Here is a 24,737-nt window from a genome sequence, read left to right as displayed (position 1 = left end):
AGAGCCACAGCAACGTGGAATCCGAGCCGCGTCTGCAACTTACACCACAGCTCACGGCAACGCCGGATCGTTAACCCACTGAGCAAGGGCAGGGACCGAACCCGCAACCTCATGGTTCCTAGTCGGATTCGTTCACCACTGCGCCACGACGGGAACTCCTATTTTACTTTCTATTTTTTAAATTACTCAATGAATTTTATCACATTTATAGTTGTACAACGATCATCACAACCAAATTTTATAGCATTTCCATCCCAAACCCTCAGTGCATCCCTCCACCCCCCAACCTGGCTCATTTGGAAACCATAAGTTTTTCAAGGTCTGTGAGTCAGTATCTGTTCTGCAAAGTTCATTGCGTTCTTTTTTCAGTTTCCACCTGTAACTGAGAGCATTTGATGTTGGTGTCTCACTGTCTGACTGACTTCACTTAGCATGATAATTTCGAGGTCCATCCATGTTGCTGCAAAAGCCGTTATTTACTTCCCCCCCTTTTTTTTAAATCTTTTTAGGGCCACACCCACGGCATATGGAGTTCCCAGGCTAGGGACCAAATCAGAGCTATAGCTGCTGGCCTACGCCACAGCCACAGCAATGCCAGATCCAAGTTGTGTCTGAGACCTACATCGAAGCTCACGGCAACATTGGATCCTTAACCCACTGAGCGAAGCCAGGGATTGAACCCACAACCTCATGATTTCTAGTCAGATTGGTTTCTACTCCACCACAATGGGAACTCCTATTTCTTTCCTTTTAATGGCTGAGTAATATTCCATTTGTTATGTGTACCACATCTTCTTTATACACTCCTCAGTTGATGGGCATTTAGGTTGCTTCCATGTCTTGGCTACTGTATACAGTGCTGCAGTGAACACTGGAGTACATGTATCTTTTTGAGTCATGGTTTTCTCTGGATAGATGCCCAGGAGTGGGATTGCTGGATCAAATGGTAATTCTATTTTTAGTTTTCTGAGGAATCTCCATACTGTTTTCCACAGTGATTGCACCAATTTACATTCCCACCAACAGTGTAATAGAGTTCCCTTTTCTCCACACCCTCTCCAGTGTTTATTGTTTGTAGACTTTTTGATGATGGCCATTCTGGCCAGTATAAGGTGGTACCTCATTGTGGTTTTGATTTGCATTTCTCTACTAATTAGTGATGTTGAACATCTTTCCATGTGTTTTTTGTGGCCATCTGTATGTCTTTTTTGGAGAATTGTCTGTTTAGATCTTCTGCCCATTTATTAATTGGGTTGTTTTTTTGGTATTGAGCTGCAAAAGGTGTTTAGCCAGGAGTTTTCTATCTAAACATTTTATTAATTTACAAAATGTGTTAGATAGAAAGCAGGGGTGGAGTTCAACACCCGTAAGCCCCTGATAAAAAGCTCAGCTGCCCCTCTCTAGAGCTTCTTCTTCGTCTTCTTTTTTTTTAGCTGTGCAGGTGGCATGCAGAAGTTCCCTGGCCAGGGACTAAACCTGCACCATGGCAATGACCTGAGCCATGGCAGTGATGATGTTGGATCCTTAACCATTGAGCCACAAGTGAACTCCCTCCTCTGCTTTCATGGCATCTGAGTCTTGGTTTCCTGCTCAATCCCTACAGTAGATGTTGTGCCTCGTGCTACAGACTGAATTGTTTTCCCCCAGGTGTTGAAGCCCTAAGCCGCCATAGGATGGTGCTGGACATGGAGCCTCTGGGGGGTAATTAGGCCATGAGGGTGGAGCCCTCACGATGGGATGAGTGCCCTTCTAAGAAGAGACACCAGAGAGTTTGCTTCTCTCTCTGCTCTCTACCTTGTGAGGCCATGGCAAGAAGGTGGCCATCTGCAAACCAGGAAGAGGGTGTTCACCAGACACTGACCTTCCAGTTCTTTGATCCTGGACTTCCCAGGGTCCAGAGCTGTGAAAAATGAATGTTTGTTGTCTAATCTACCCAGTTTATAGTATTTTGTTACAGCAGCCCAAACTGACTCAAACTCTTGGCTCTCATTTTGGACTTCCTTGTTCTTTCCCTGCTCCAGGCTCTGCATGTTCCTTGTTGGTGTTTCCCAGAGTCCTGTCCTGAATTCCTTTTTCTCCTTTCTCTGGTTTGTCTCCCTGAATGACTTCATCCACTCCCAGGGCTTCAGTTGCTATTTCTGTGCAACTCCTAAATATCTCTTTCCCCCAGCTGTTTGCCTCCCCTATGTGAGATAATAGAAAAAATATATATAAAGTTCTCTGCCCTTCATTTCTTGGCACAGAACTCCTAAAATTCTTGTAATTTCCTAGTGATAAGAACACTGGGAGCATCTTTTTGTTTGAGTACTTGTTCTTTGACTCTGTCCCTGACAGGGCTTTAAAAACCCTTGTAAATTCCTAAGTGATAAAAGCACTGAGGCATCTTTTGTTCTAATGAGGCCACTTGCCTCTGAATAGGAACCAGTCACTAGAAAGACCAAGCCATGATTAGAAGATGGGGAGTTTCAGTCCTGCTCCTTCCACTCCTTTAGAGAGGATAGAGGGGCTGGAAATGGAGTTAATAACTGATCATGCCTATGTGAGGAAGCCTCCATAAAATCCCAATAGTAGAGGGTTCCAGAACATTCCATGTTGGTGAACACATGCACCTCAAGGTAGGGCGGTGAATCTCAACTCCACGGGACATAAACTCCTGTGCTTGGGACTCTCCCAGACCTCCCCTTACATATCTCTTCATCTGTCTCTTTCATCATCATATTTTAAAAATAAGCTGGTAAGTGTAAATAAGGGCTTTCCTGAGTCCATGAGCCACTCTAGCAAATTAAACCTGAGGAAGAGGAGTTCCTGTTGTGGTGCAGCAGAAATGAATCCCACTAGGGACCATGATGTTGCGGGTTCGATCCCTGGCCTTGCTCAGTGGGTTAAGGATCCGGTGTTGCCAAGAGCTGTGGTGTGGGTTGCAGATGAGGTTCAGATCCTGCATTGCTGTGGCTGTGGCTGTGGCGTAGGCCAGCAGCTGCAGCTCTGAATCAACCCCTAGCCTGGGAACCTCCATATTCTGTGGGTGCGGCTCTAAAATAGCAAAACAAAACAAAAACCCACAAAAAACTCTGTCAAAAACCTGAGGAAGAAAACATGGGAACTTCTGGTTTGTAGCTAAGTTAAACAGAGGTTGTGGTAACCTGGGGACCTACTACTTGCAACTGGCTTTTGAAGTAGGGAGCAGTCTTGTGAGATTGAGCCCTTCAGCCCTTCAGCCCTTTGATCAAGTTTAATTGTGGGACACCCAGCTGGTGGTGTAGAATTGCTTGGTGTGGGGAGAACCCACATGGCTGGTGTCAGAAGTTAGAATATGAGAGTAAAGGAAAAACAGGTGGGAAGACTAGGATTTTTCCTACACCCCGTCCCGCCATCCATTCTCTACCCAACTCTGCCTTGCTCTGCGCCTTGGGGCACTGATCCCTGCGCACTGCATCAGTGAGCCCTCTTGAGTAGAGCCAGTGAGAGGAATCAGGAAATGGGAAGGTGGGAAAAGAAAGGAGGCTTCCAGCTGAGGTCTTCCTCCAGACAGCTGAGAACAGCGGGCAGGAGACCCAGGAGGGTAGGACTTTGCAGGAGGATTGGCCTTCAGGGCCAAGGCCAAGAAGAAAGAGCAAAGAGGTGGTCACAGGCGCCCTGGCTCAGACCCAGGCAGGCAGAGCAGGCGACTCATTCATCCAGGGCCAGCCCAGGGCTGAGACTGCCGAGCTGGCTGGCCCAGCCCAGGCCCGGATCGGCTGGGAGAGGATCTCCTTGGGCTCCCTCCCCTGGGGCTGGGCGGGCAGGCGGGGCGGGAACTTGTCCGGAGGATTTTAACTTGGGGAGGGGCCTAGGAGTGCCCGGCAGGGCAGGAACTCCGGGGCAGCTCAGGCAGCCCCTTGACCCAGGACGTCTGGAACTCAAGGAGCAGCCAGTTCTGCCTGGGACACCCTTTGGCCTCCCGAGGTAAGCGTGGGAGCCGGTAGCGGGGGACCAGCCCTCCATGGGGAGCAGCCGGCAGAGCCCGAGGCCCCGGGCCAGCTGTGGGACACTCCCTTGGTAACCTCCTTCCGGAGCAGCTTTTAGGAGGCGCTGCTTGGGATTCTGTTACTTTCTTTTTTAAAATGTGGGGCCAGCAGGCAGGGGGCTGTCTTTGGCTCCCCCTCCACAGGGTCCAGGGCGCAGGGACCAGGTAACCCACTGCTCTTCCCAGCCCTGGTCAATCATTGGCCTTCCTTCTCTCCCTTCGTCCCATTCTCCCCAGGAACCTGCCCCAACTCCTGCCCCCCAGTTTTTTTTTTTTTTGGCCCTCCAGCTGAGCCATTCCTCCTGGGCTTCCTGATCTGTGTCCCTGGAGACCACAGCCCTGGCAGACAGTTTGGCTTCTTCCTGCAAGTCGAGTTTCCAGGGTTATGTGTTTTCTCCTTCCTGGTACCAGTGTCTGAGGGATTATGTTCACTTTTCATTTTCTATTGTTTGTTGGTTGGTTGAGAATGAGCCTGGATTATCTGAGTGGGGTTAGGGGTGGGACACACGATTTCCGTTCTTCCTGGGGATAAGAAAACCGAAATTTATTTCACAAAGGGGCAATAATTATCTGTAAGCTGGTGGACAGCGTGGCAGAGTGGAAACTCATTTCCGAGTCATGGAGACACTCGGATGCCTATCCCACCTCTTCCTGAGCCTGAGTTTCCTCATCTGTAAATGGTACTGTTATGAAGGTGACATGAGGTGACACATGACTAGCACCAAGCCGGGTGCTAGGCACACCGTGGAGCCTCAATAAACATCTGTGTTCTTCTCTTCTTTCACCCCCTTCCTGCCCCGCCCCTCTGAAACCGCTACCTTCCCGTCCATCCGCAGGTGGAGGTATGGGACCACCCTGGCCTTGAAGGCTCTTGGGTGGGCCTGTAAACGCTGAGCCAGGAGTGAAGGGGGAGGTGGTGAAGGGCCGGGGCTGAATGGGGAAAGAGCCTCCTACCAGTTGGAGGTGAGAACGAGGACTGGGCTGGGACCTCCAGTTGGAGGGAATGGAGGCTGTCCAGCTGTATTTTTTGTTTGTTCGTTTGTTTTTCGTCTTTTCTAGGGCTGCATCCATGGCATATGGAAGTTCCCAGGCTAGGGGTCTAATTGGAGCTGCAGCAACAACAACGCCAGATCCGAGCTGCATCTGTGAGCTACACCACAGCTCGTGGCAACGCTGGATCCCTAATCCACTGAGCAAGGCCAGGGATTGAACCTGCAACCTCATGGTTCCTAGTTGGATTCGTTAACCACAGAGCCATGACGGGAACTCCTTGTCCAGCTGCATTTTTGAATTTGCATACTCACATCTAGCAAATGATGGGAACTACCAATTCCAAAAACCAGACTCTGCCTGGCCTCAAGCTACAGGCTTTTACATGCAGAATCTCATTTACTCACAACCCTGTTCAATTATTATTAGGCCCATTTTACAGATGAGGAAATGAAGATAGAAACAGATGAGGGCATGTGCCTAAGGTCACATGGTGAAAAAGTAGTGGGTGGATCCAGAATTCAAATCTAGGTCAGACTCCATGTGCTTTGTTCACCTCCTTGCTGTCCTTCAAGTTTCTCTGTATCTCTTTTGTATCTTTCGAACAAAAGGGCATCATCATTGCTCCCATCTCTGAGACATGGGCTTCTCACTTCCTGTGCATCTCCTGCTCTGGGCTGCTTCACCCAAGTGGGAAAGAGCACACTTCTGTCTTTTTTTTTAAGGGCCGCACCCGATGCATATGGAGATTACCAGGTCAGGGGTAGAATTGGAGCTACAGCTGCCAGCCTATGCCACAGCCACAGCAACACCAGATTGGAGCTGTGTCTGTGACCTACACCACAGCTCATGGCAATACCGTGTCCTCAATCCACCGAGCAGGGCCAGGGATCTGCATCCTCATGGATACTAGTCAGATTGATTTCCCTTGAGCCGCGATGGGAACTCCAAGAGGGGCATTTAATTCTACTATATCTGCTTTGTTCGTCACTGTTCATCCCGTGCCTAGCACGGTGGCAGGCACAGGGTAGGTGTCCAATAAGGCTATACAGAGGAGGTGTTAAGACTTTAGCAGAACAAATTAGGGAGGTGAGATATTCTAGGAGAGGGAGATGCGTGTGAAAAGACCTAGTGGAGAGTGGGAGCTAGAATTTCTAGTGGCTCAGTGTGGCTGACACTAGTGGTTACCAATGGGGTGAGGTTGGGGGAGTGGCAAGGTGGGGGAGGATATCAAGGTTCAGACTACTATGTGTTCAATAAGGTACAAGGATCTATTGTACAGAACAGGGAATCTAGGCACTATTTTATAACCTGGAGTTCCCTGGTGGCCTGGTAGGTTAAGGACCTGGCATTGTCACTGCTGTGTGACCCCTGACTGGGGAACTTCCACATGCCGTGGGTGTGTGGCCACAAAAGTGGAGTATAATCTATAGAAATTTGAATCACTGTTGTACACCTCAAATATAATACTGTAAATCAATGTATACCTCAATAAAAAATTAATGACTTGGGAGTTCCTGTTGTGGCTCATTGGAAACAAATCTGACTAACATCCATGAGAATGAAGTTTCCATCCCTGGCCCCGCTCAGTGGGGTAAAGATTCGGCTTTGCTGTGAGCCGCGGTGTAGGTCGCAGAACTGCCTTGAATCCTGCATTGCTATGGCTGTGGTGTAGGCTGGCAGCTGTAGCTCCGATTCGACCCCTAGCCTGGGACCCTCCATATGCCTCAGGTGCGCCAAAAAAAAAAAAAAAAGACTTAAAGGCAACAAGGAAAAATAATGAAGGTAGATTCAGTTATAGACAGAAAATTATTCTGGTTTGGCTGATTGGGTTGACAGTGAGGACTTGTGACAACTGGATTATATCGTAAACATTTTCCATAAACTGAACAAACTAAATCTGTAGCTCCAAGGTTTGGAAGAAAATATATCTAAAGCATATCTCTAATAAAGACTATGCCAAAAAGTTCTGTCTTGGAATGAATTTTAATTTGTAAAAAGTAATTTCAGTTATTGACTTAAAAATGTGTGAGAGTCACACAGCTTTTCCAAAATTCTTGTGGGGATTCATGAACAACAAGTGTGAAGATTACAGGTGTGTGGCGTCACTATGTGTGTGCCGTATGGTGGGGACGAGAATCCCGACAGGTGAGGTGAAGTGGCATGCTGGGAGGTAAGCAGGGCAGAACTGGAGCATGAACCGGGGTTTTCTTTATTTTTTTTAATTAAAATTTTTTTTAATTTTCAGATTTTTTAAATGATGTTTATATTTTCCACAGAGGGTAGTTACACATTGGAAAATTAAGCTTATAGTTTGCGATTCATTTATTCTGCTAATTGAGTTACTATGTAGCTGCCAAATTAAGCTAGAAAGCTACCATTATTGGTGCTGCCGCTGTGGCTCAAGGGCATCAGTGGTGTCTTGGGAGCCACTGGGTGGCAGGCTCCATACCCCGCCCAGCACAGTGGGTTAGGGATCCTGGGGCGCCAAAAATGGCCAAAAAAGAAAAAAAAGCAATGTCATGAAATCGCTGGCCTGCAGAGGACATCACAGAAAATCTTAATGAAATCAGAAGCTTTTTTTTCTCCCAGATAAAATTTGGTGAATTGCCAGAGCAGGGTTCACTTATCTAAGAAGACCTAATGCCGTGGTTTTTACTCCTGCTGTTCTTAGTCTTTTTTTTTTTTTTTTTTTTTTTTGTCTTTTTTTTGGTCTTTTTGTCCTTTGTTGTTGTTGTTGCTATTTCTTGGGCTGCTCCTGCGGCATATGGAGTTTCCCAGGCTAGGGGTTGAATCGGAGCTGTAGCCACCGGCCTACCCAGAGCCACAGCAACGCGGGATCCGAGCCACGTCTGCAACCTACACCACAGCTCACGGCAACGCCGGATCGTCAACCCACTGAGCAAGGGCAGGGACCGAACCCGCAACCTCATGGTTCCTAGTCGGATTCGTTAACCACTGTGCCACGACGGGAACTCCTGTTCTTAGTCTTCTTATTTAGCATGGCCCATGTCCTAGGTCTCAGATAAAAACGCTCCAATTTAGCTGCTGCATTATGTGATGCATGGCATCGTTTACAATTTCTCTTATGTGATGGCATTTAATGATTGGTTTAGAAAAAATCAGCATGACATGAAACATGCAACATCTACTTTGGACAACATACCTACATTAGAGTAAATTAGTAAAATGGTCACAAAACAGATCAGGGCTCTCTGCAGTAATGTCATTGCAATTACTCCATCCTTCCTCCTTCCTTCCTTATTCCACGCATTGGTGGTTTATTCAGCAAATACCTAATAAGCACTTTTTTTTTTTTTTGTTCATTTTAGGGCAGCACCTGCAGCATATGGAAATTCTCAGGCCAGGGCTCATATTAGTCAGGTTCCTTACCACTGAGCCATGACGGGAACTCCCAATAAGCCCCTTTAGATGGAGTAAAAAGCGTTTCTTACTTTCCTGGAGCTTATATTCTAATGGGAAGAGGCAGATGACAAATAAATAAACTAGATAATTTTAGATAGTGGTAAGCACCGAAAGTGAGAAAGCAGGGGGATGTGATAGCGTATATGGGATGGGCCAAGGCTGGGCCACCACCTTGGAGAGGCCAGAAAAGGCTTCACGCACAGTTTGTTATGAAGGAGCTAGCCCTGAGTGTCTGTTTTGGGGTTTGGGGTGGGGGGGTGGAGGAGAAAGTGTTAGGCAGAGAGAACAGCAGGTGCAAAGACCCCAAGGCAGGAGAGAGCTTGGTGTGTGCCTCAGAAAGAAGGCTCCGGGGTGTCCCCTGGAGATATTACAGGAAAGTGGTAGAAGGCTACAAAGAGGCAGGAGCTAGGGCATGCAGGACTTATCAGTCATTGCAAGGATCCTGTATTTATCCTGAAGACAATGGGAAGTCATTGGAGGACTATATATATTTTTAGGGCCGCACTTGTGACATATGAGGTTCCCAGGCTAGGGGTCGAATTGGAGCTGTAGCTGCTGGTCTATGCCACAGCCCCAGCAACTACACCACAGCTCACAGCAATGCCAGATCCTTAACCCACTGCGTGAGGCCAGGGACGGAACCTGCATGCTCGTGAATACTAGTTGGGTTTGTTAACCACTGAGTCGCAACAGGAACTCCTCACTGAAGGATTCTTAAGCAGAGAGTTGATGTACTCAGACGCATGGCTGTGTTTTGTTTTGTACTGGAGGCGGGGCAGGAATGGAAAGAGAGATGGAGACTAACTGGGAGGCTGTTTCAGGTGAGACATCTGCAGTCTGCTCTGCTGAGGGCCGTGAAGATGAACAATGTCACCCAAAATGCAGAATGGTCTGGGACGTCATGTTTTCTTCTAGTTCTCATGAGGTGTGGCAGTAGCTGTTGCTGTGTGAAAAATCACTATAGAATGCGGTAGTTCACAACAGCAACCTTGTTATTTTGCCATGATTCTGTGGGTCTGCAATTTGGGTTCAGCTGAGCAGTTCTGCCGAGTGTGGTGTCAGCTGGGGTCATTCCCTTGGCTGTGTCCAGTTGGTGGATGAGTTGGGCTGGAGGGGCCGAGAAGGCTTCACTCACAGGTCTGGCACCTTGGTGCTCTTCTACGAGGCCTCTCTCCCCGTAAGAGAAGCTTGGGCTTCCTCAGCACATGGTGGCCTCAGAGTAGGTCAACCTTCTTGGTTGGTGTCAGACATCAAAGAGGGAGCATTCCAAGAGGAACAAAAGTGGGGCTGCCTGGGAGGCACCCAATACTACTTCTGCTGTGTCGAAGGGCTGGCCCAGATTCAAAGAGAGGGAAACAAACTCACCTTTTAGTGGAGGAATGGCGGGTAATATGCTCTGTCTTTAATTGACCACACTGGGGTTCTGGAAACTGAATGACCACAACTGCCTTGATGATGCTGATCCATTTCTAAATCTAAACCACAGTTCATTTAACCCCCCTCACCTGCGGTTTTGCTTTCCCTCATTTCAGTTACCCGAGGTCAACCTTGGTCTGAAAACGTTAAATGGAAAATTCCAGTAATGAACAATTCATAAGTTTTAAATTGTGTACTGTTCTGAGTAGCATGATGGAATCTTGAGCTGTCCAGCTTTGTCCCTCCCAGAGCTGTGAATCATCTCTTTGTCCGATGTATCCTGCCTGATCTCCCAGGAGCAGACTCAGTTATCAGTCTCAGTATCTCAGTGCTTGTGATCAAGTCATCCTTATTTTGCTCCATAATGGCCCCAAAGCACAAGAATAGTGGTGCTGGCGGTTCAGATATACCACTGAGAAGCTGTAATGGGCTTCTAGTACGTGAAAATGGGAACACGCTTGACTTAATAAGGAAAGGAAAAAAAAATTTGTATGTTAAGGTTGTTAAGATCTACAGTAAGGACAAATCTACCTGTGAAAATGTGAAGCAGGAACAAGAAATTGGTGCTAGTTTTGCTGTCACACCTTGAACTGCCAAAGTTAGAGTCAGTGCATGGTGTTTAGTCAGTGCCTGGTGTTTAGTTATTGCATTTATACAACAAAAGACATTTTGAGAGAAAGTGAGAGACTCTGTTCACAGAATTTTTATTTTATTTTATTTTATTTTATTGCTTTGCGTTTTAGGGCCACACCCACAGCATATGGAGGTTCCCAGGCTAGGGGTCTAATCAGAGCTACAGCTGCCAGCCTACACCACAGCCACAGCAAAGCGGGATCAAGCCACATCTGCAACCTACACCATAGCTTACAGCAACACCAGATCCTTAATCCACTGAGCAAGGCTAGGGATTGAACCTGCAACCTCATAGTTAATAGTCAGATTCATTTCCGCTGAGCCACAATGGGAATTCCTTATTACAGTATATTTAAATTATTCTATTTTATTATTAGTTTTTGTTGTTAGTGTCTTACTGTGCCTAACTTATAAATTAAACTTTTTTTTTCTTTCTGCTTTTGGCAACACTCTCGATATTTGGAAATTCCCTGGCCTGGGACTGAATCCGAGCCATATCTGTGGAAGCTGCGCAAAGCCAGATAGATCCTTAACCCACTGTGCTGGGCTGGGAATCGAACTGGCAATACCACAGAGATGAGCCGTATCATTAGCCCACTATGGCGGAGCAGGAACTCCTATAAATTAAACTTTATCATAGATATGTACGTATAGGAAAAATGTAGTGTATATAGCATTTGGTGCTCTCTGCAGTTTCAGGAATCCACTGGGGCACTTGGAACATATCCCCTGGGGTTGGGGGGGAGCGCCTATATATATAGTGTTGGAACAGTTTATAGGTCTTTATTCCCCACTGGATAGGGAGGGCCTGGGGAACAGGAAATAGCTTTGCTTTTGTTTTGTTTTGTTTTTTGCATGCGTGCATGTGTGTTTCCAGAGCCTAACATATATAAGACATTCAGGGCATGCTTGTGCAATGACTATGCACATCACATCAGAATTCATTGGTTATTGGAGTTCCCATCATGGCTCACTGGTTAATAAACCTGACTAGTATCCACAAGGACGCCAGTTTGTCTTTTCTAGGGCCGCACCTGTGGCATATGGAGGTTCCCAGGCTAGGGATCTAATAGGAGCTGTAGCTGCCGGCCACAGCCACAGCCATAGCAATGTGGGGTCCGAGCCTTGTCTGCGACCTACACCACAGCTCACGGCAACGCCGGATCCTTAACCCATTGATCAAGGCCAGGGATCGAACCCTCAACCTCATGGTTCCCAGTCAGGTTCATCAACCACTGAGCCACGAAGGGAACTCTTTTTTGTTGTTTTTTTGTTTTTTGTTTCATTTTTTAATGAGAGTTGCAATATTTGTTCAGGTTCTTTCTTTCTTTTGTATTTTTTTTTCTTTTTTGCCACACAGGCAGTATGTGGGAATTCCTGGGCCAGGGATCGAAGTTATACCACACAGCAGCAACCAGAGCCATACCCGTGAGACTGCAGGAGCCATCAGAGAACCCACTAGGCCATCAGAGAACTCCCACAACGCTGTTTTACAGTCTCCTCAGATAATCCTGAAGTGTACCCAGGGTTGAGAACCACTTTCTTAGTGTTAGAACCTGCCATCCTGGAGTTCTCGTTGTGTTGCAGTGGTTAACGAATCCGACTAGGAACCATGAGGTTGCAGGTTTGATCCCTGGCCTTGCTCAGTGGGTTAAGGATCCAGCGTTGCCGTGAACTGTGGTGCAGGTTGCAGACTCAGCTCGGATCCCGAGTTGCTGTGGCTCTGGCGTAGGCTGGTGACTACAACTCCAATTCGACCCCTAGCCTGGGAACCTCCATATGTCGTGGGAAGCGGCCCTCGAAAAGGCAAAAAGATAAAAAGACAAAAAAAAAAAAAAAAAAAAAAAAAAGAACCCGCCATCCTCACCTGACTTCTCCAGATGATTTAGGTGCAAGTGGTCTATGACAGGGTGACCGGCTGTCCTCGGTTTGTCCAGAACTGTCCTGATTTTAGCACCTTAAGTCCCACACCCCAAGAAATCCCTAGTCCCATGCAAATCAGCACAGTTGGTCATTATCAATGGACCATTATTTAAGAAACATTGTAGAGGAGGCAGTGAAAGCCATTTTGGAAAGTACCAACAACTATCTAATGAAAGCAATGATTCTGCCTTCTTACTTAAGGGACTGAAATGCTATCAAACAGAGCCAACTTGGGAGTTCCTGTTGTGACTCAGTGGTTAACAAACCCGACTAGCATCCATGAGGACACGGTTTGATCCCTCAGTGGGTCAAGGATCCAGCGTTGCCCTGAGTTGTGGTGTAGGTCACAGACGTGGCCGGATCTGGTGTTGCTGTGGCTATGGTGTAGGTCAGCGGCTATAGCTTCTGATTCAGCCCCTCACCTGGGAACTTCCATATGCTGCGGGTGTGGGCCCTAAAAAAAAAGACAAAAACAAACAAACAAAAACAACAGAGCCAACTCCTTGAGTTAAGGAGAGTCAGAATTTTCCTTAGTCCTGTGCTCTGATGTGCTTGGTCTATTAACCTAGGTAGTGTGGCTGTCTTTGGGAGTTCTTCCAGACCCTTCCTTGGTGTGCACGAGGCAGCTTTGAAAGCCCAACTACAGAGTTCCCTGGTAGCATAGCAGGTTAAGGATCCAACGTTGTTACTGCAGTGGCTTGGGTCACTGCTGTGATGCTTGTTCAATCCCTGGCCTGGGAACTTTTACATGCTGTGGGTGCAGCCAAAAAAAAAAAAAAAAAAAGGTGAGGGGAGTTCCTGTTGTGGCTCAGAGGGTTAAGAACCCAACATAGTGTCCGTGGGGATGTGGGTTTGATCCCCGGCCTTGCTCAGTGGGTTAAGGATCTGGCGTGGCTGTGAACTGTGGTGTAGGTTGCAGACGTGGCTCGGATCTGGCATTGCTGTGGCTGTGAGGTAGGCCTGCAGCAGCAGCTCCAGTTCAACCCCTAGCCTGGGAACTTCCATATGCTATAGGTGTGGCCTTAAAAAGAAAAAAAAAAAAGAACAAAAGCTAAACCCACCACTCAAGGACGATGTGTTGAGGAGGATGGTATGAGACACAGAAGTTTTTGTGTCTCTACACCAGTGTGTATTTTTATTACTATTTATTATTACTACTATTCATATTACAGTAGAGTACAAAAATATATATTATATATAATATCTTAAAAAGCTCCATGGAGAGTCAATATGGTATAGTCGATTGGCCCAGGATCTGGCCTCAGAAGATGGGGCTGTGCTCTGGCTTTGCTGTGAGTAGATATGTACCCATGGGTGCCTCTTTTTGCCTGAATCATTCATCTATAAAATGGGAATAAAAGTGGTATCTTCTTCACATGGCAGCTGGGAGGAGTCATCAAAATAATACAAGTGAAAGTGATTCTGTAGACTGAGCAGGGGCTATAATGCTTGTCTTCGGATGGGAGAGATACAAAGAAATTATTTCCCTGAGAGGACTTGTACATGACCAAGGCCCTGGTCCCCCCACCCCGAAGCACAGCCACAGTTGTGGGATTTCCAGGAAGAAGCTTTTAACACAGAGTGGGCATGCAGGCACCTCCGGAAGCAGTGTCTCCACTGTGGTTGCCTTCATGATTGAGGGCAAGTGTGCTTTGCTTTAGAAAGAAGGAAAACTTTGGGGAAAATGAATTTGCAAAGGCATTTTTTTTTTTTGTCGTCATTTTGTTTTAAAATCTTTTGCCTATTTATTTCAAGTGTATTCTCAGAGATGTAGCAAAAAGAAAACCACCACCACCATCAACCGTAAATTTGAAAAGCTGGTTCTTAATTTCTGTAGCTAAAAAAGCCCTCTTTCAGGCTATAACCACAGAGAGACTGCTGCAGTCCCCTGGAATGGGGCATAATGATGGTTTGCAGTGTGATGAAGGAGGCTATTAGTCTCTGTGGCCCAGAAGCCCAATCCGTGGCCTCTCCAATTACTCCAGTTGCCTAGCAACACCACCAAAATCCTCCCCACCAGGCCCAGCTGGGCAGCAATTGGGTACACCCAGCTCAGCCTGCCGCCCAGCCTCCTGGGCACCCTGGCCACATCAAGGCTGGCCTCAGCCTCTGCAAGGGCCCGCCTGGTACCAATGAATGGGTGGGGCCAGCTGTTAAAAAAAAAAACAATTCAGATATTTGAAACCTACTTGTTGCAATGCAGCTAGGAAAGCAGCACAAGCTAATGATTGAAAAGCTCTTCTGCCAAAGAAGGGTTGCCCTGAGGTTGGTGGCCTTGGCAGTTCTCTCCTGGTGAGATGAAGAAGCGAAGGTGAGCCTGACTTAGTCCTGGGGTTTTCAGAGAAGCAAATCCTTTTCCTTCCCTCTTTGCCTGTCTCCCTCTTGACTCCCTGTGGCAGCAGTGGGAGAGGTGGGGATTCCTGGACCCACCCTTAGGGCTGGAGACCTGCCAGTTCTTCTATAGCTCCCATCTGGGGACTTCCAGGGTCTAGTCTGGGTCTGTTTGGGAGCTGGGGGAAGAGGAGGGAGGTTAAGGAAGAGGGAAGGATAGGATGAAAATAACCAAAATAAATATGCACACTTCCTGAGCCTTGTTACGTAGAGATCACAGGCATAGAAATAACACAGGGCCTTTGGAGTCAGACACCTCCAAAGACTCCTGTTCCAGCCTTCTCCTCACCAGCTATATGACCTTGAGAAAGTTACGCTGGAAGCCTGAGCTTCCTTATCCAAAAAGTGGGGATGTTATTACTCCACCTTACAAGTTGTTGCAAGAGGCAATGAAGAGAATGCTCATAAAGGAGTTTGGCTAGAACCTGGCACACAGTGAGTGCTCACTATTATGGCAACTTGTATAATTTCACTTGATTCGTACAATAATTCTGTAAGATATATATATTTTTGTCTTTTCTAGGGCCACACCCTTGGTATATGGAGGTTCCCAGGGTAGGGGTCTAATCGAGCTGTATCCACCAGCCTAAGATAGAGCCACAACAACGTGTGATCCGAGCTGCATCTGCGACCTACACCACAGCTCACGGCAATGCTGGATCCTTAACCCACTGAGCGAGGGCAGGGATCGAACTGGCAACCTCATGATTCCTAGTCGGATTCGTTAACCACTGAGCCGTGATGGGAACTCCTAATTCTGTAAGATATTGAGGGGAGTAGAACTGGGGTCTTCACAGTGCCAAGCACAGGGAATGGTGCTCCTCAAAGAATGGTGACAAGCCTGTTTGTTACCACTACAGCTTGGGGGCTCTGCAGGTCTCCTCTGACATCTCAGTGATGGGAGAATGATCAGGGCAGGGGGGTGCAGAAGAAAAGGCTGGGGAGGGTTTTTTTTAAGAGGCAAATGACAGTTCTGGGTAAAGGAGCATAGCCCTGCCCTTTCTAGTGCTTGGTCAACACACTAGCTCCATGATTCATTACACAGGCAATGCTTATAGCAGGAAGAGTCAGAAGTAGGACAGTTCTTGCCACTCTTCCTTTTCTTAAGAAGAGTTGCAAACCATAAGGGAAGGTCTTTGGATCTTAGTGTGCAGATGGAACATCTCCATTTTTAAGCAGAAGGCTATGGGTCTTTTCTACTCTTACAACATTTTTTTTTTTTTTTTTTTTTTTTTTTTTTTTTTTTTGCTTTTTAGGGCCGCACCCACAGCATATGGAAGTTCCCAGGCCAGGGGTCAAGTTGGAGCTGCAGCTGCCGGCCTACGCCACAGCCACAGCAACGTGGGATCCGAGCCATGTCTGTGACCTACACCACAGCTCACGGCAACACCGGATCCTTAACCCACTGAGCAAGACCAGGGATCGAACCTGCAACTCATGGTTTCTAGTCAGATTCGTTTCCGCTGCGCCACGACAGGAACTCCATCTTCCAACATTCTTTATAACAATCTACTCCAGTTTTTCCCTAAGAGGAGGATGAGAACATTTCAGAGCGTGCCACTCAGTTTTGATCTGAATGTGTGTGTGTGTGGTGTGTGTGCGCGCCCGCGCTCGCGCATGATTTCAACGAAAGCTGGCAGCCACTTGCTGCAGATATGAGGAGGAGGTGAAACAGAACATCAAATCAAGTCAACATGAAAGCTAGCTCAAGAAACCTGCATGATCTTTGCTTAATGAGCAAGAAAGTAGTCAGTACAGCAAATAATTTCACTCAGTGAGTAATACTGATGAGAGTGATCATGTAAATAATTTGATAGCTGTGGGTGTTTTATATCTCTGTGAGACTGTAGTGTGTTGTAACCATTGCTGGCTTGTTTTGAGGCTCTTGCTCTATCTAACTGGGCCTCCGAAAATTCTGGTAATCTAAAGTGTGCTTTCAGATACTCTATCCCAACTTTGACCTGTAGAACCCATGGAGTATATGGGCCACACCCGCACAATTAATGACTTGACTTTAGATTAGACTTGCTTTGTGAAGCCTTAGGGAGGGAAACCTTGGATCCAGGAGTGGAAGTGTTGGTGAGCAGATTTCAACACAGTGTAAGGACGAACTACCTAAGAAGTAGAACTACCAGAAAATGCAACAACTTGATTCAAATTCATTCAGGTTCTTTGCAATTTTTCATGACTGTAAATAGTTCTGCATTTAACAACTCTGAAACACAACCTGGAGTACTGGCTCAAGTACATTTGTAGCATAGATTTCTAGAAGTAGAATGGTTCTGTTGGAGTTCCTATTGTGGCTCAGTAGTAATGAACCAGACTAGTATCCATGAGGACTCAGGTTTGATCCCTGGCCTTGCTCAGGGGGTTAAGGATCCTGAGTTGCTTCAAGCTGCAGTGTAGGTCACAGGCTTGGATCCAGAATGGCTGTGGCGTAGGCCAGCAGCTGTAGCTCCAATTGGATCCCTAGACTGGGAGCCTCCATATGCCGTGTGCCACTGGTGTGGCCCTAAAAGACAAAAAAAAAAAAAAAAAAAAAAAAAAAAGAAAAAAAAAGTTCTGTTGAAAGGTATATGCCTTTCATATTTTATAGATACTGAGCAATTGTCTTCCAAAAAGCATGCATCAGTTTACATGAACTCATAAACTGCACCCACTTCCACGCAGTTGGAATTTTATTGTTGTCAATCTGATCAGTAACGAGTTCATCACTCCAAAGCGGTGAATTGAGCTCAGGAATTCAGGTGTGGGAGCAGAAGAGAAACAGGGGTGGGAGGGACGGGGAACGTCACCGGAGAAGCAGCACTGTGAGCATCAAACACCAGACGTCGGAAGTGAGATGAATCAGAGGGAGGCTTCAGTCCTGAAGGAACAGGCACACGGAAGGATACGGAAGTCAGATTGTGATTGTGTTTGACAGAGAAGAGAGGTAAAAACAAAATGCCAAAATCACTACCAACACGTTAACCTGTTTCTAGAATCTACAGTAATCACATTCCTTTACTGCACACGCCAGGGTGGGGTGGCCGAAACTGTCCACCGGTGCAGGATAGAAACTTGGAGACAGAGTTTTGGGCGAAGGAGAAAAAAATTGTTTTATTGATTTGCCAGGCAAAGAAAGTCACAGCAGTTTCATGCCCTAAAGACTGTGCCTTCCTTTTGGAGAAATTAGAAGAAGGTGGTTCTATAGTTTGGGAGTGAAAAACGGCCACAGATAAGGATCTGGGTAAATGCAAGCTTTCATTCTTCTTCGAAGTTGTTGTTTAGTGGCTCCGGGACTGGTTCTGGTGGTCCTCCTCTCTGGCTTTCATTTCTTGGGGGTTTTAGGTCTGCAGAAAATCTCAAAGACATTGTTATGTATATTCCTTAAAGAGGAACCAGTACTCTGCCCCTAGGCTGCACCAGAGTTTCTTGACTGCTCCTCCCCTGTCTCTGCATCCCCTCCCTTCCCTGATTAGCAACTGTTTGAACCTGTCCTTTGGAACTCGGGGAAGTTGGTGGAGGCTGAAGCTTAATCCCTAAAAACAAGAAATGGGGAACACAGACAAGCTTGTGTGCCCTGGATCCCCGCAGGGTCCTGCTTGGTTTCACCGGGGAAGAAAGCAGACACCCATGAGTCTTGGCTAAACTGGATAGGTCCAAATCCTTTGCAGCACAGGAAATATATTTTCTTAAAATATGTAAAATGATGGGCTTGAAGTTGTAAAATTTCTGGAAATTTTGAAATTTGAAAAAAAAGAGAAAAATTAAGGGGAAATGTAATTCTTGTTTTTCTAGCTTCTTTTATAGATAGAAAGTTGCGTTATTTTTATTTTTATTTTTTTTGGTCTTTTTGCCATTTCTTGGGCCACTCCCGCGGCATATGGAGGTTCCCAGGCTAGGGGTCTAATCGGAGCTGTAGCTGCCGGCCTACAACCAGGGCCACAGCAACATGGGATCTGAGCCGCGTCTGCGACCTACACCACAGCCCATGGCAACGCTGGATCCTCAACCCACTGAGCAAGGCCAGGGATTGAACCAGCAACCTCATGGTTCCTAGTTGGATTCATTAACCACTGAGCGACGACGGGAACTCCAGAAAGTTGCGTTATTTAACAAGGTGGAATTTTATTTGCTTGTGAAAGTATCATATTTGGGGATATTGACACAATGTTAATAACTCCTAATTGAACATATTTTTATTTCTTATTTATCTTTTTTTGGCTGCGCCTATGTCATGCAAAAGTTTTCAGGCCAGGGATTGAATCTGTACCACAGTAGCAACCTAAGTCACTGCAGGGACAGCACTCGATCCTTAACCCACTGTACCACAAGGGAACTCCTAACTGAACTTTTTATCCTTTTTTTTTTTTTTTTTTTTTTCTTTTTAGGGCCACACCAACAGCATATGGAAGTTTCCAGGCTAGGGGTTGAACTGGAGCTGCAGCTGCCAGCCTATGCCACAGCCACAGCAATGCCAGATCTGAGCTGAAACTGCAAACCATGTCACAGCTTGTGGCCACACAGGATCCTTAACCCACTGAGCGAGGCCAGAGATTGAACCTGAGTCCTCATGGATACTACCTGGGTTTGTTACTGCTGAGTCACAACGGGAACTCCTAAACTTATTCTTTCTTTTTTTTTTTTTTTTTTTTTTGCTTTTTAGGGCCGCACTTGCAGCATATGGAAGTTCCCAGGCTAGGAGTCTACAGCTGCTGGTCTATACCACAGCCACAGCAATGCCGGATCCAAGCTGCGTCTGTGACCTACACCATAGCTCATGGCAACAGCAGATCCTTTTCCCATTGAGCAAGGCCAGGGGTTGAACCTGCAACCTCACAGTTCCTAGTCATATTTGTTAACCACTGTGCCACGATGGGAACTCCTTATTTATCTTATAATTAGAAGTTTTCACCTTTGGACTGCTTTTATCTAATTTCCCCTCCCACTCACACCTTTGGAAGCCACAATTCTGATTTCTTTTTCTATGAGTTTGTTTGTTGTTTTTGAAGCATAATTGTTCCCGGTACATAGCAAAGTGATTCAAAATGACCACCATTTGTCACCATACAAAAGTTATTATGTAATTGTTGACTGTATTTCCCATGTTGTATGTTTCATACCTGTGACTCATTTTGTAACTGAAAGTTTGCAACTCTTGATCTCCCTCTCCTTTTTCTCTTCCCCCCTACTCCCTTCCCCTCTGACAGCTATTGCTTTTGTTTATTCTGTTTTCTGTATCTATGCTGTTTGTGTTTGGTTGTGTTTATTTATTTGTTTTGTTTTTTAGGTTCTACATATAAGTGAATTCAAACAGTATTTGTCATTGTCTCTCTGACTTACTTCTCTTAGCATAATACCCTCTAGGTTCATCCATGTTGTTGCAAATGGTAAGATTTCATTCTTTTTCCTGACTAAGTAATATTCCATCTCTCTCTCTCTCTCTCTCTCACTCTCTCTCTCTCTCTCTCTCTCTCTCTCACTCTTTCTCTGTCTCTCTCACACACCCACACACCACATCTTCTTTATCCATTCATCTATCAATGGGCCCTTAGGTTGCTTCCATATCTTTAGATAAATACCCAGAAGTGGAATTTCTGGATCATATAGTAGTACTATTTTTAATTTTTTTGAGGAATCGCCAAATTTTTTTCCATAGTGGCTGCATCAATTTACAATCCCACCACCAACAGTGCAAGAAGGCTCTCTTTTTCTCCATATTCTCACCAACACTTGTAATTTTTTATCTTTTTTTTTTTTTTTTGGCTTTTTAGGGCCACACCTGCAGTATATAGAGGTTCCCAGGCAAGGGGTCAAACCGGAACTACAGCTGCTGGCCCACACCACAGCCACAGCAACGCCAGATCTGAGCCACGTCCACGACCTATACCACAGCTCATAGCAATGCTGGATCCTTAACCCACTGATTGAGGCCAGGGAGCAAACCCGCAATCTCATGGTTACTAGTCGGATTTGTTTCTGCTGTGCCACAATGGGAGCTATTTGTTGTCTTTTTGACAATAAAACCATTTTGACAGGTTTGAAGTGATTCTTGCTGTGGTTCTGATTTGCATTTCCTCGATGATTAGAGATGTTGAGCATCTTTATGGCCTGTTAACCATCTGTATGTCTTCTTTGGAAAAATGTCTATTCAGGTCCTCTTCGCATTTTCCAGTTGGGTTGTATGTTTTTTTGAAGTTGCGTTTTATAAGTCCTTTGTATATTTTGGATATTAACCTCTTGTCAGATATATCATTTGTCAGTATCTTCTCCCATACAGTAGGTAGCCTTTTCCTCTTGTTGATAGTTTTATTTGCTGTGTAAAAGCTTTTCAGTTTGATATAGTCCCATTGGTTTATCTTTGCTGTTATTTCCCTTGCCTAAGGAGACATATTTAAAAAAATATTGCTAAGTCTGATGTTTAAGAGCAGACTATATGTGTTTTGTTCTAGAACTTTTATGGTTTCAAGTCTTCCATTTCAGCTTTTAATCCATTTTGAGTTTATTTTTTGTGCAAGGTGTCAGAGAATAGCCAGTCTGATTCTTTACAAGTAGCTGTCCAGTTTCCCCAACACTATTTATTTATTATTTATTTATTTCTTAAGTTTTATTGGAGTATGGTTGACTTACAAGGTTGTGTTAATTTCTGGTGAATAACACAGTAAATCAGTTATACGTATACATATATTCATTCCTTTTCAGATTCTTTTCCCATATAGGTTATTACACAGTATAGTGTAGGTTGCTCTGTGCTATATAGTACGTCCTTATTTTTTTTTTTTTTTTTTTGTCTTTTTGCCTTTTCTAGGGCCACTCCCACGGCATATGGAGGTTCCCAGGCTAGGGGTCTAATCGGAGCTGCAGTTGCTGGCCTGTGCCACAGCCACGGCAATGTGGGATCTAGCCACATCTTCGCCCTACACCACAGCTCATGGCAACGCCAGATCCTTAACCCACTGATCAAGGCCAGGGATCGAACCCGCAACCTCATGGTTCCTAGTTGGATTTGTTAACCACTGAGCCACGACGGGAGCTCCCAGGAATGGCCTTCTTAACTCAAGTATGCAACAGAATGGGCAGTGGTGGCATTTTTGATAGGACACTGATAATTTAAAAAGAGAAGATGTGGGTTTAAAAATTTTTTGAGGAGTTCCCGTCGTGGTGCAGTGGTTAACGAATCCGACTAGGAACCATGAGGTTTCGGGTTCGGTCCCTGCCCTTGCTCAGTGGGTTAAGGATCCGGCGTTGCCGTGAGCTGTGGTGTAGGTTGCAGATGCGGCTTGGATCCCGCGTTGCTGTGGCTCTGGCGTAGGCTGGCAGCTACAGCTCCGATTGGACCCCTAGCCTGGGAACCTCCATATGCCGCGAGCGGCCCAAGAAATGGCAAACAGACCCCCCAAAAAAAAAAATTTTTTTTTTGAGAGGGGAATGGCAGGCTAATTCTTTATCCTATAATGGGGCCCCCAGTGTTGTACTTGATACACAGGAGATACTCATAAATAATTTTTGATTCTGAATCAGAAACCAGAGACGCACATTTGGCTTGGGAGTAGAAGCGAGATGAAACTAAGAAGGAAAAGTAGACTATTCACTGAAGTTAGACCAAACTGAATTCAGTTAGGCAGTGTATGCATGGCTTGGGCTCTGATATGCCTTAACTCACTGCTGACCTATTTCTCGAGAGTCAGTGGCAGAGGGGAGGGAACAGGTATATGAGGTACAGTTGCCATTCCAAAATTCCAGTCCTTCCCTTGAGTGGTGACAGCAGGGATCCAGAAGTGACTCCTGGGGAGTCCTTTCCCTCAACTGGAGAGACCCTAGCACTTTTTCACAATTACACGCTGATGACGCAGGTATGGATATTGTATGTATTGGGCACCAGATCCTCAGCAGCCTTCTATTAACTCCCAGGAAAGGCACTGGAAACCAGTAGATCCTTGGAGATCCTTAGAGCCCAGGAAAGAGCCATGTTCTGAAGACCGTAGGGTCATCTGTTTTTCCCTGACATTCACGTCCCTTTTAGGCAGAGGGAGGACCCAGGACGATGGCTGCTGCTCATGATGTGGAGATAGAGGAGGATGTGAATCTGAATATGGATAGAGAGCTGAAAGACGAGCTGGAAGAAGAGAAGAGAATGAGAGAGGACAGGGCAGGTAAAGAGCCCTTCAAGCATAACAAGGTCCACAGGATCGTCTCAAAATGGATGCTTCCTGAACCCGTGCGAGGAACGTACCTGGAAAGAGCTAACTGCCTCCCGCCCCCTGTGTTCATCATCTCCATCAGCCTCGCCGAGGTAAACACACAGGGTGGTGGGCACTGGTGAAAGGGCCCCGGGGGCTGCAGACATGCTGGGGCTTCAGATTAGATCTAGATAAGAGACTGGAAAACATATAAGAAGAGGGCCTGGTGGTGGCAAGGACAACACACAGAGAACTGGACCTCACCCCCTCCAGAGCTCCCGTCCCACCTTTTCCTTACATTCCCAGACATTTTCAGTCAAGGGTTGAGTTCTATTTGTCAAGCAACTCCCCTGTCTGACAGTGACCACAATTTGAGTGGCTTCATTTTGTTCTAGTTGGTGGGGGCTTTAGAAACCAAGGAATCATGGGGTTGCAAATTGGTTTGGTCTCATGAACCAACTTTGATTGATTGATAAGGTCCGTCTCGAGCCATATGGTTAGAAGAGTTATAGGTTGCCTCCAAATTTCAGTAGGAAAAAAAAATGGGATCCTTGGAGTTCCTGCTATGGTGCAATGGATTAATGATTGGCTTCTCTCTGTGGTGGTGCCAGTTCAATCCTTGGCCCAACAAAATGGGGTTAAGGATCCGTGTTGCTTCAATGGTGGTGTTGGCTGCAGCTGTGGCTCATGTTCAGTCTCTGGGCTGGGAACTTCCATATGCTGTGGGTGTGGACAAAAAAGAAAAAAAAAATGGGATCCTTTCATGATGTCTACTATGGGCAGCATGTAGTGGGTTTCAGACTCTGATCTAGTCAGCCCTTTTGTTTTCCAGAAAAGAGTGCAAGGCCTGGAGAGGTGGGGTGACTTGCCCAAGGCCACATACTTGGTGATTCGCCCAAGACTAGGCTTTTCCTGAGCATCACCTTACTCAAGATTTTTCTCCTACACCATGATATCTCATAAGGCAATTGGCAGAGGATGGCTGTTTGTGGGGTGTGACTTTAGTGGCATTGGAAAGTCCCTAATATCCTCTTAATTTCCACTGATGCCTCAACTTCCTTATCAGGGACTATATTAGTCAGGGTTCTTCGAAGAAGCAGAACCAATAGGATGTACACACACGCACAGTGTCTGTCTGTCTATCTATCTGTCTGTCTGTATCTATCTATCTATCTATCTATCTATCTATCTATCTATCTATCTATCTATCTAACTATGTGTCATCTATCTATACACAGATATTGACAGAGAGTCATTTCTTTTAAGGAGTTGGCTCATGGAATTGTGGAGGCTTGGCAAGTTCAAAATCTGCAGGGTAAGCCAGCCGATTGGAGACCTAGGGGTATGATTTACAGTTGAAATCCAAAGACCATTTGCTGGCACCATTCCTTCTTACTCAGAGGAGGTCAGTCTTTGTTCTATTAAGCCTTCAACTGGTTGGATGAGGCTCACCCATATTTTGGAGGGTGGTCTGCTTTATTCAAAGTCACAGAAACATCTAGAATGATGTTGGACCAAATATCTGAGTATTGTGGTTTAGCCAGGTTGATGTATAAAATTAACTGTCATGGGAACCTAGCCTTTTATGGCTCAGATAAAGATAAGGCTCCTGTGTAAATATTTCTGAAGGAAGACAAAGGCTGTTTGGGTTGTGGGGGAAGGGACATAGCTCTAGGGGTTATCTTTTATTTTTATTTATTTATTATCTCAAAGGGTTTTATCTTTTATTTTTATTTATTTCTTATTGCTTTTTAGGGCTGCACCTGCGGCATATGAATGTTGTCAGCCTA

At 45.9% G+C, this 24,737-nt stretch overlaps 1 protein-coding gene across 2 annotated transcripts in view; it reads left to right on the top strand.

Annotated features, from left to right (window-relative positions):
- The window catches only part of RHBDL2 (rhomboid like 2), a 42,090-nt gene continuing 21,143 nt past the window's right edge, over positions 3,791–24,737 (top strand). Inside the window, exons 1-2 of one of the 2 annotated variants that reach the window (XM_005665240.3) lie at positions 3,791–3,945; positions 22,791–23,060. In XM_005665240.3, coding sequence (XP_005665297.2) covers positions 22,812–23,060 — 249 coding nt within the window. In that variant the 5' untranslated portion in view covers positions 3,791–3,945; positions 22,791–22,811. 2 annotated transcript variants of the gene reach the window in all.

The sequence above is a fragment of the Sus scrofa genome, chromosome 6, assembly GCF_000003025.6.
Source record: "Sus scrofa isolate TJ Tabasco breed Duroc chromosome 6, Sscrofa11.1, whole genome shotgun sequence".
Lineage (NCBI taxonomy): Eukaryota > Metazoa > Chordata > Mammalia > Artiodactyla > Suidae > Sus > Sus scrofa.
This window is presented reverse-complemented; position numbering and strand designations above follow the sequence as displayed.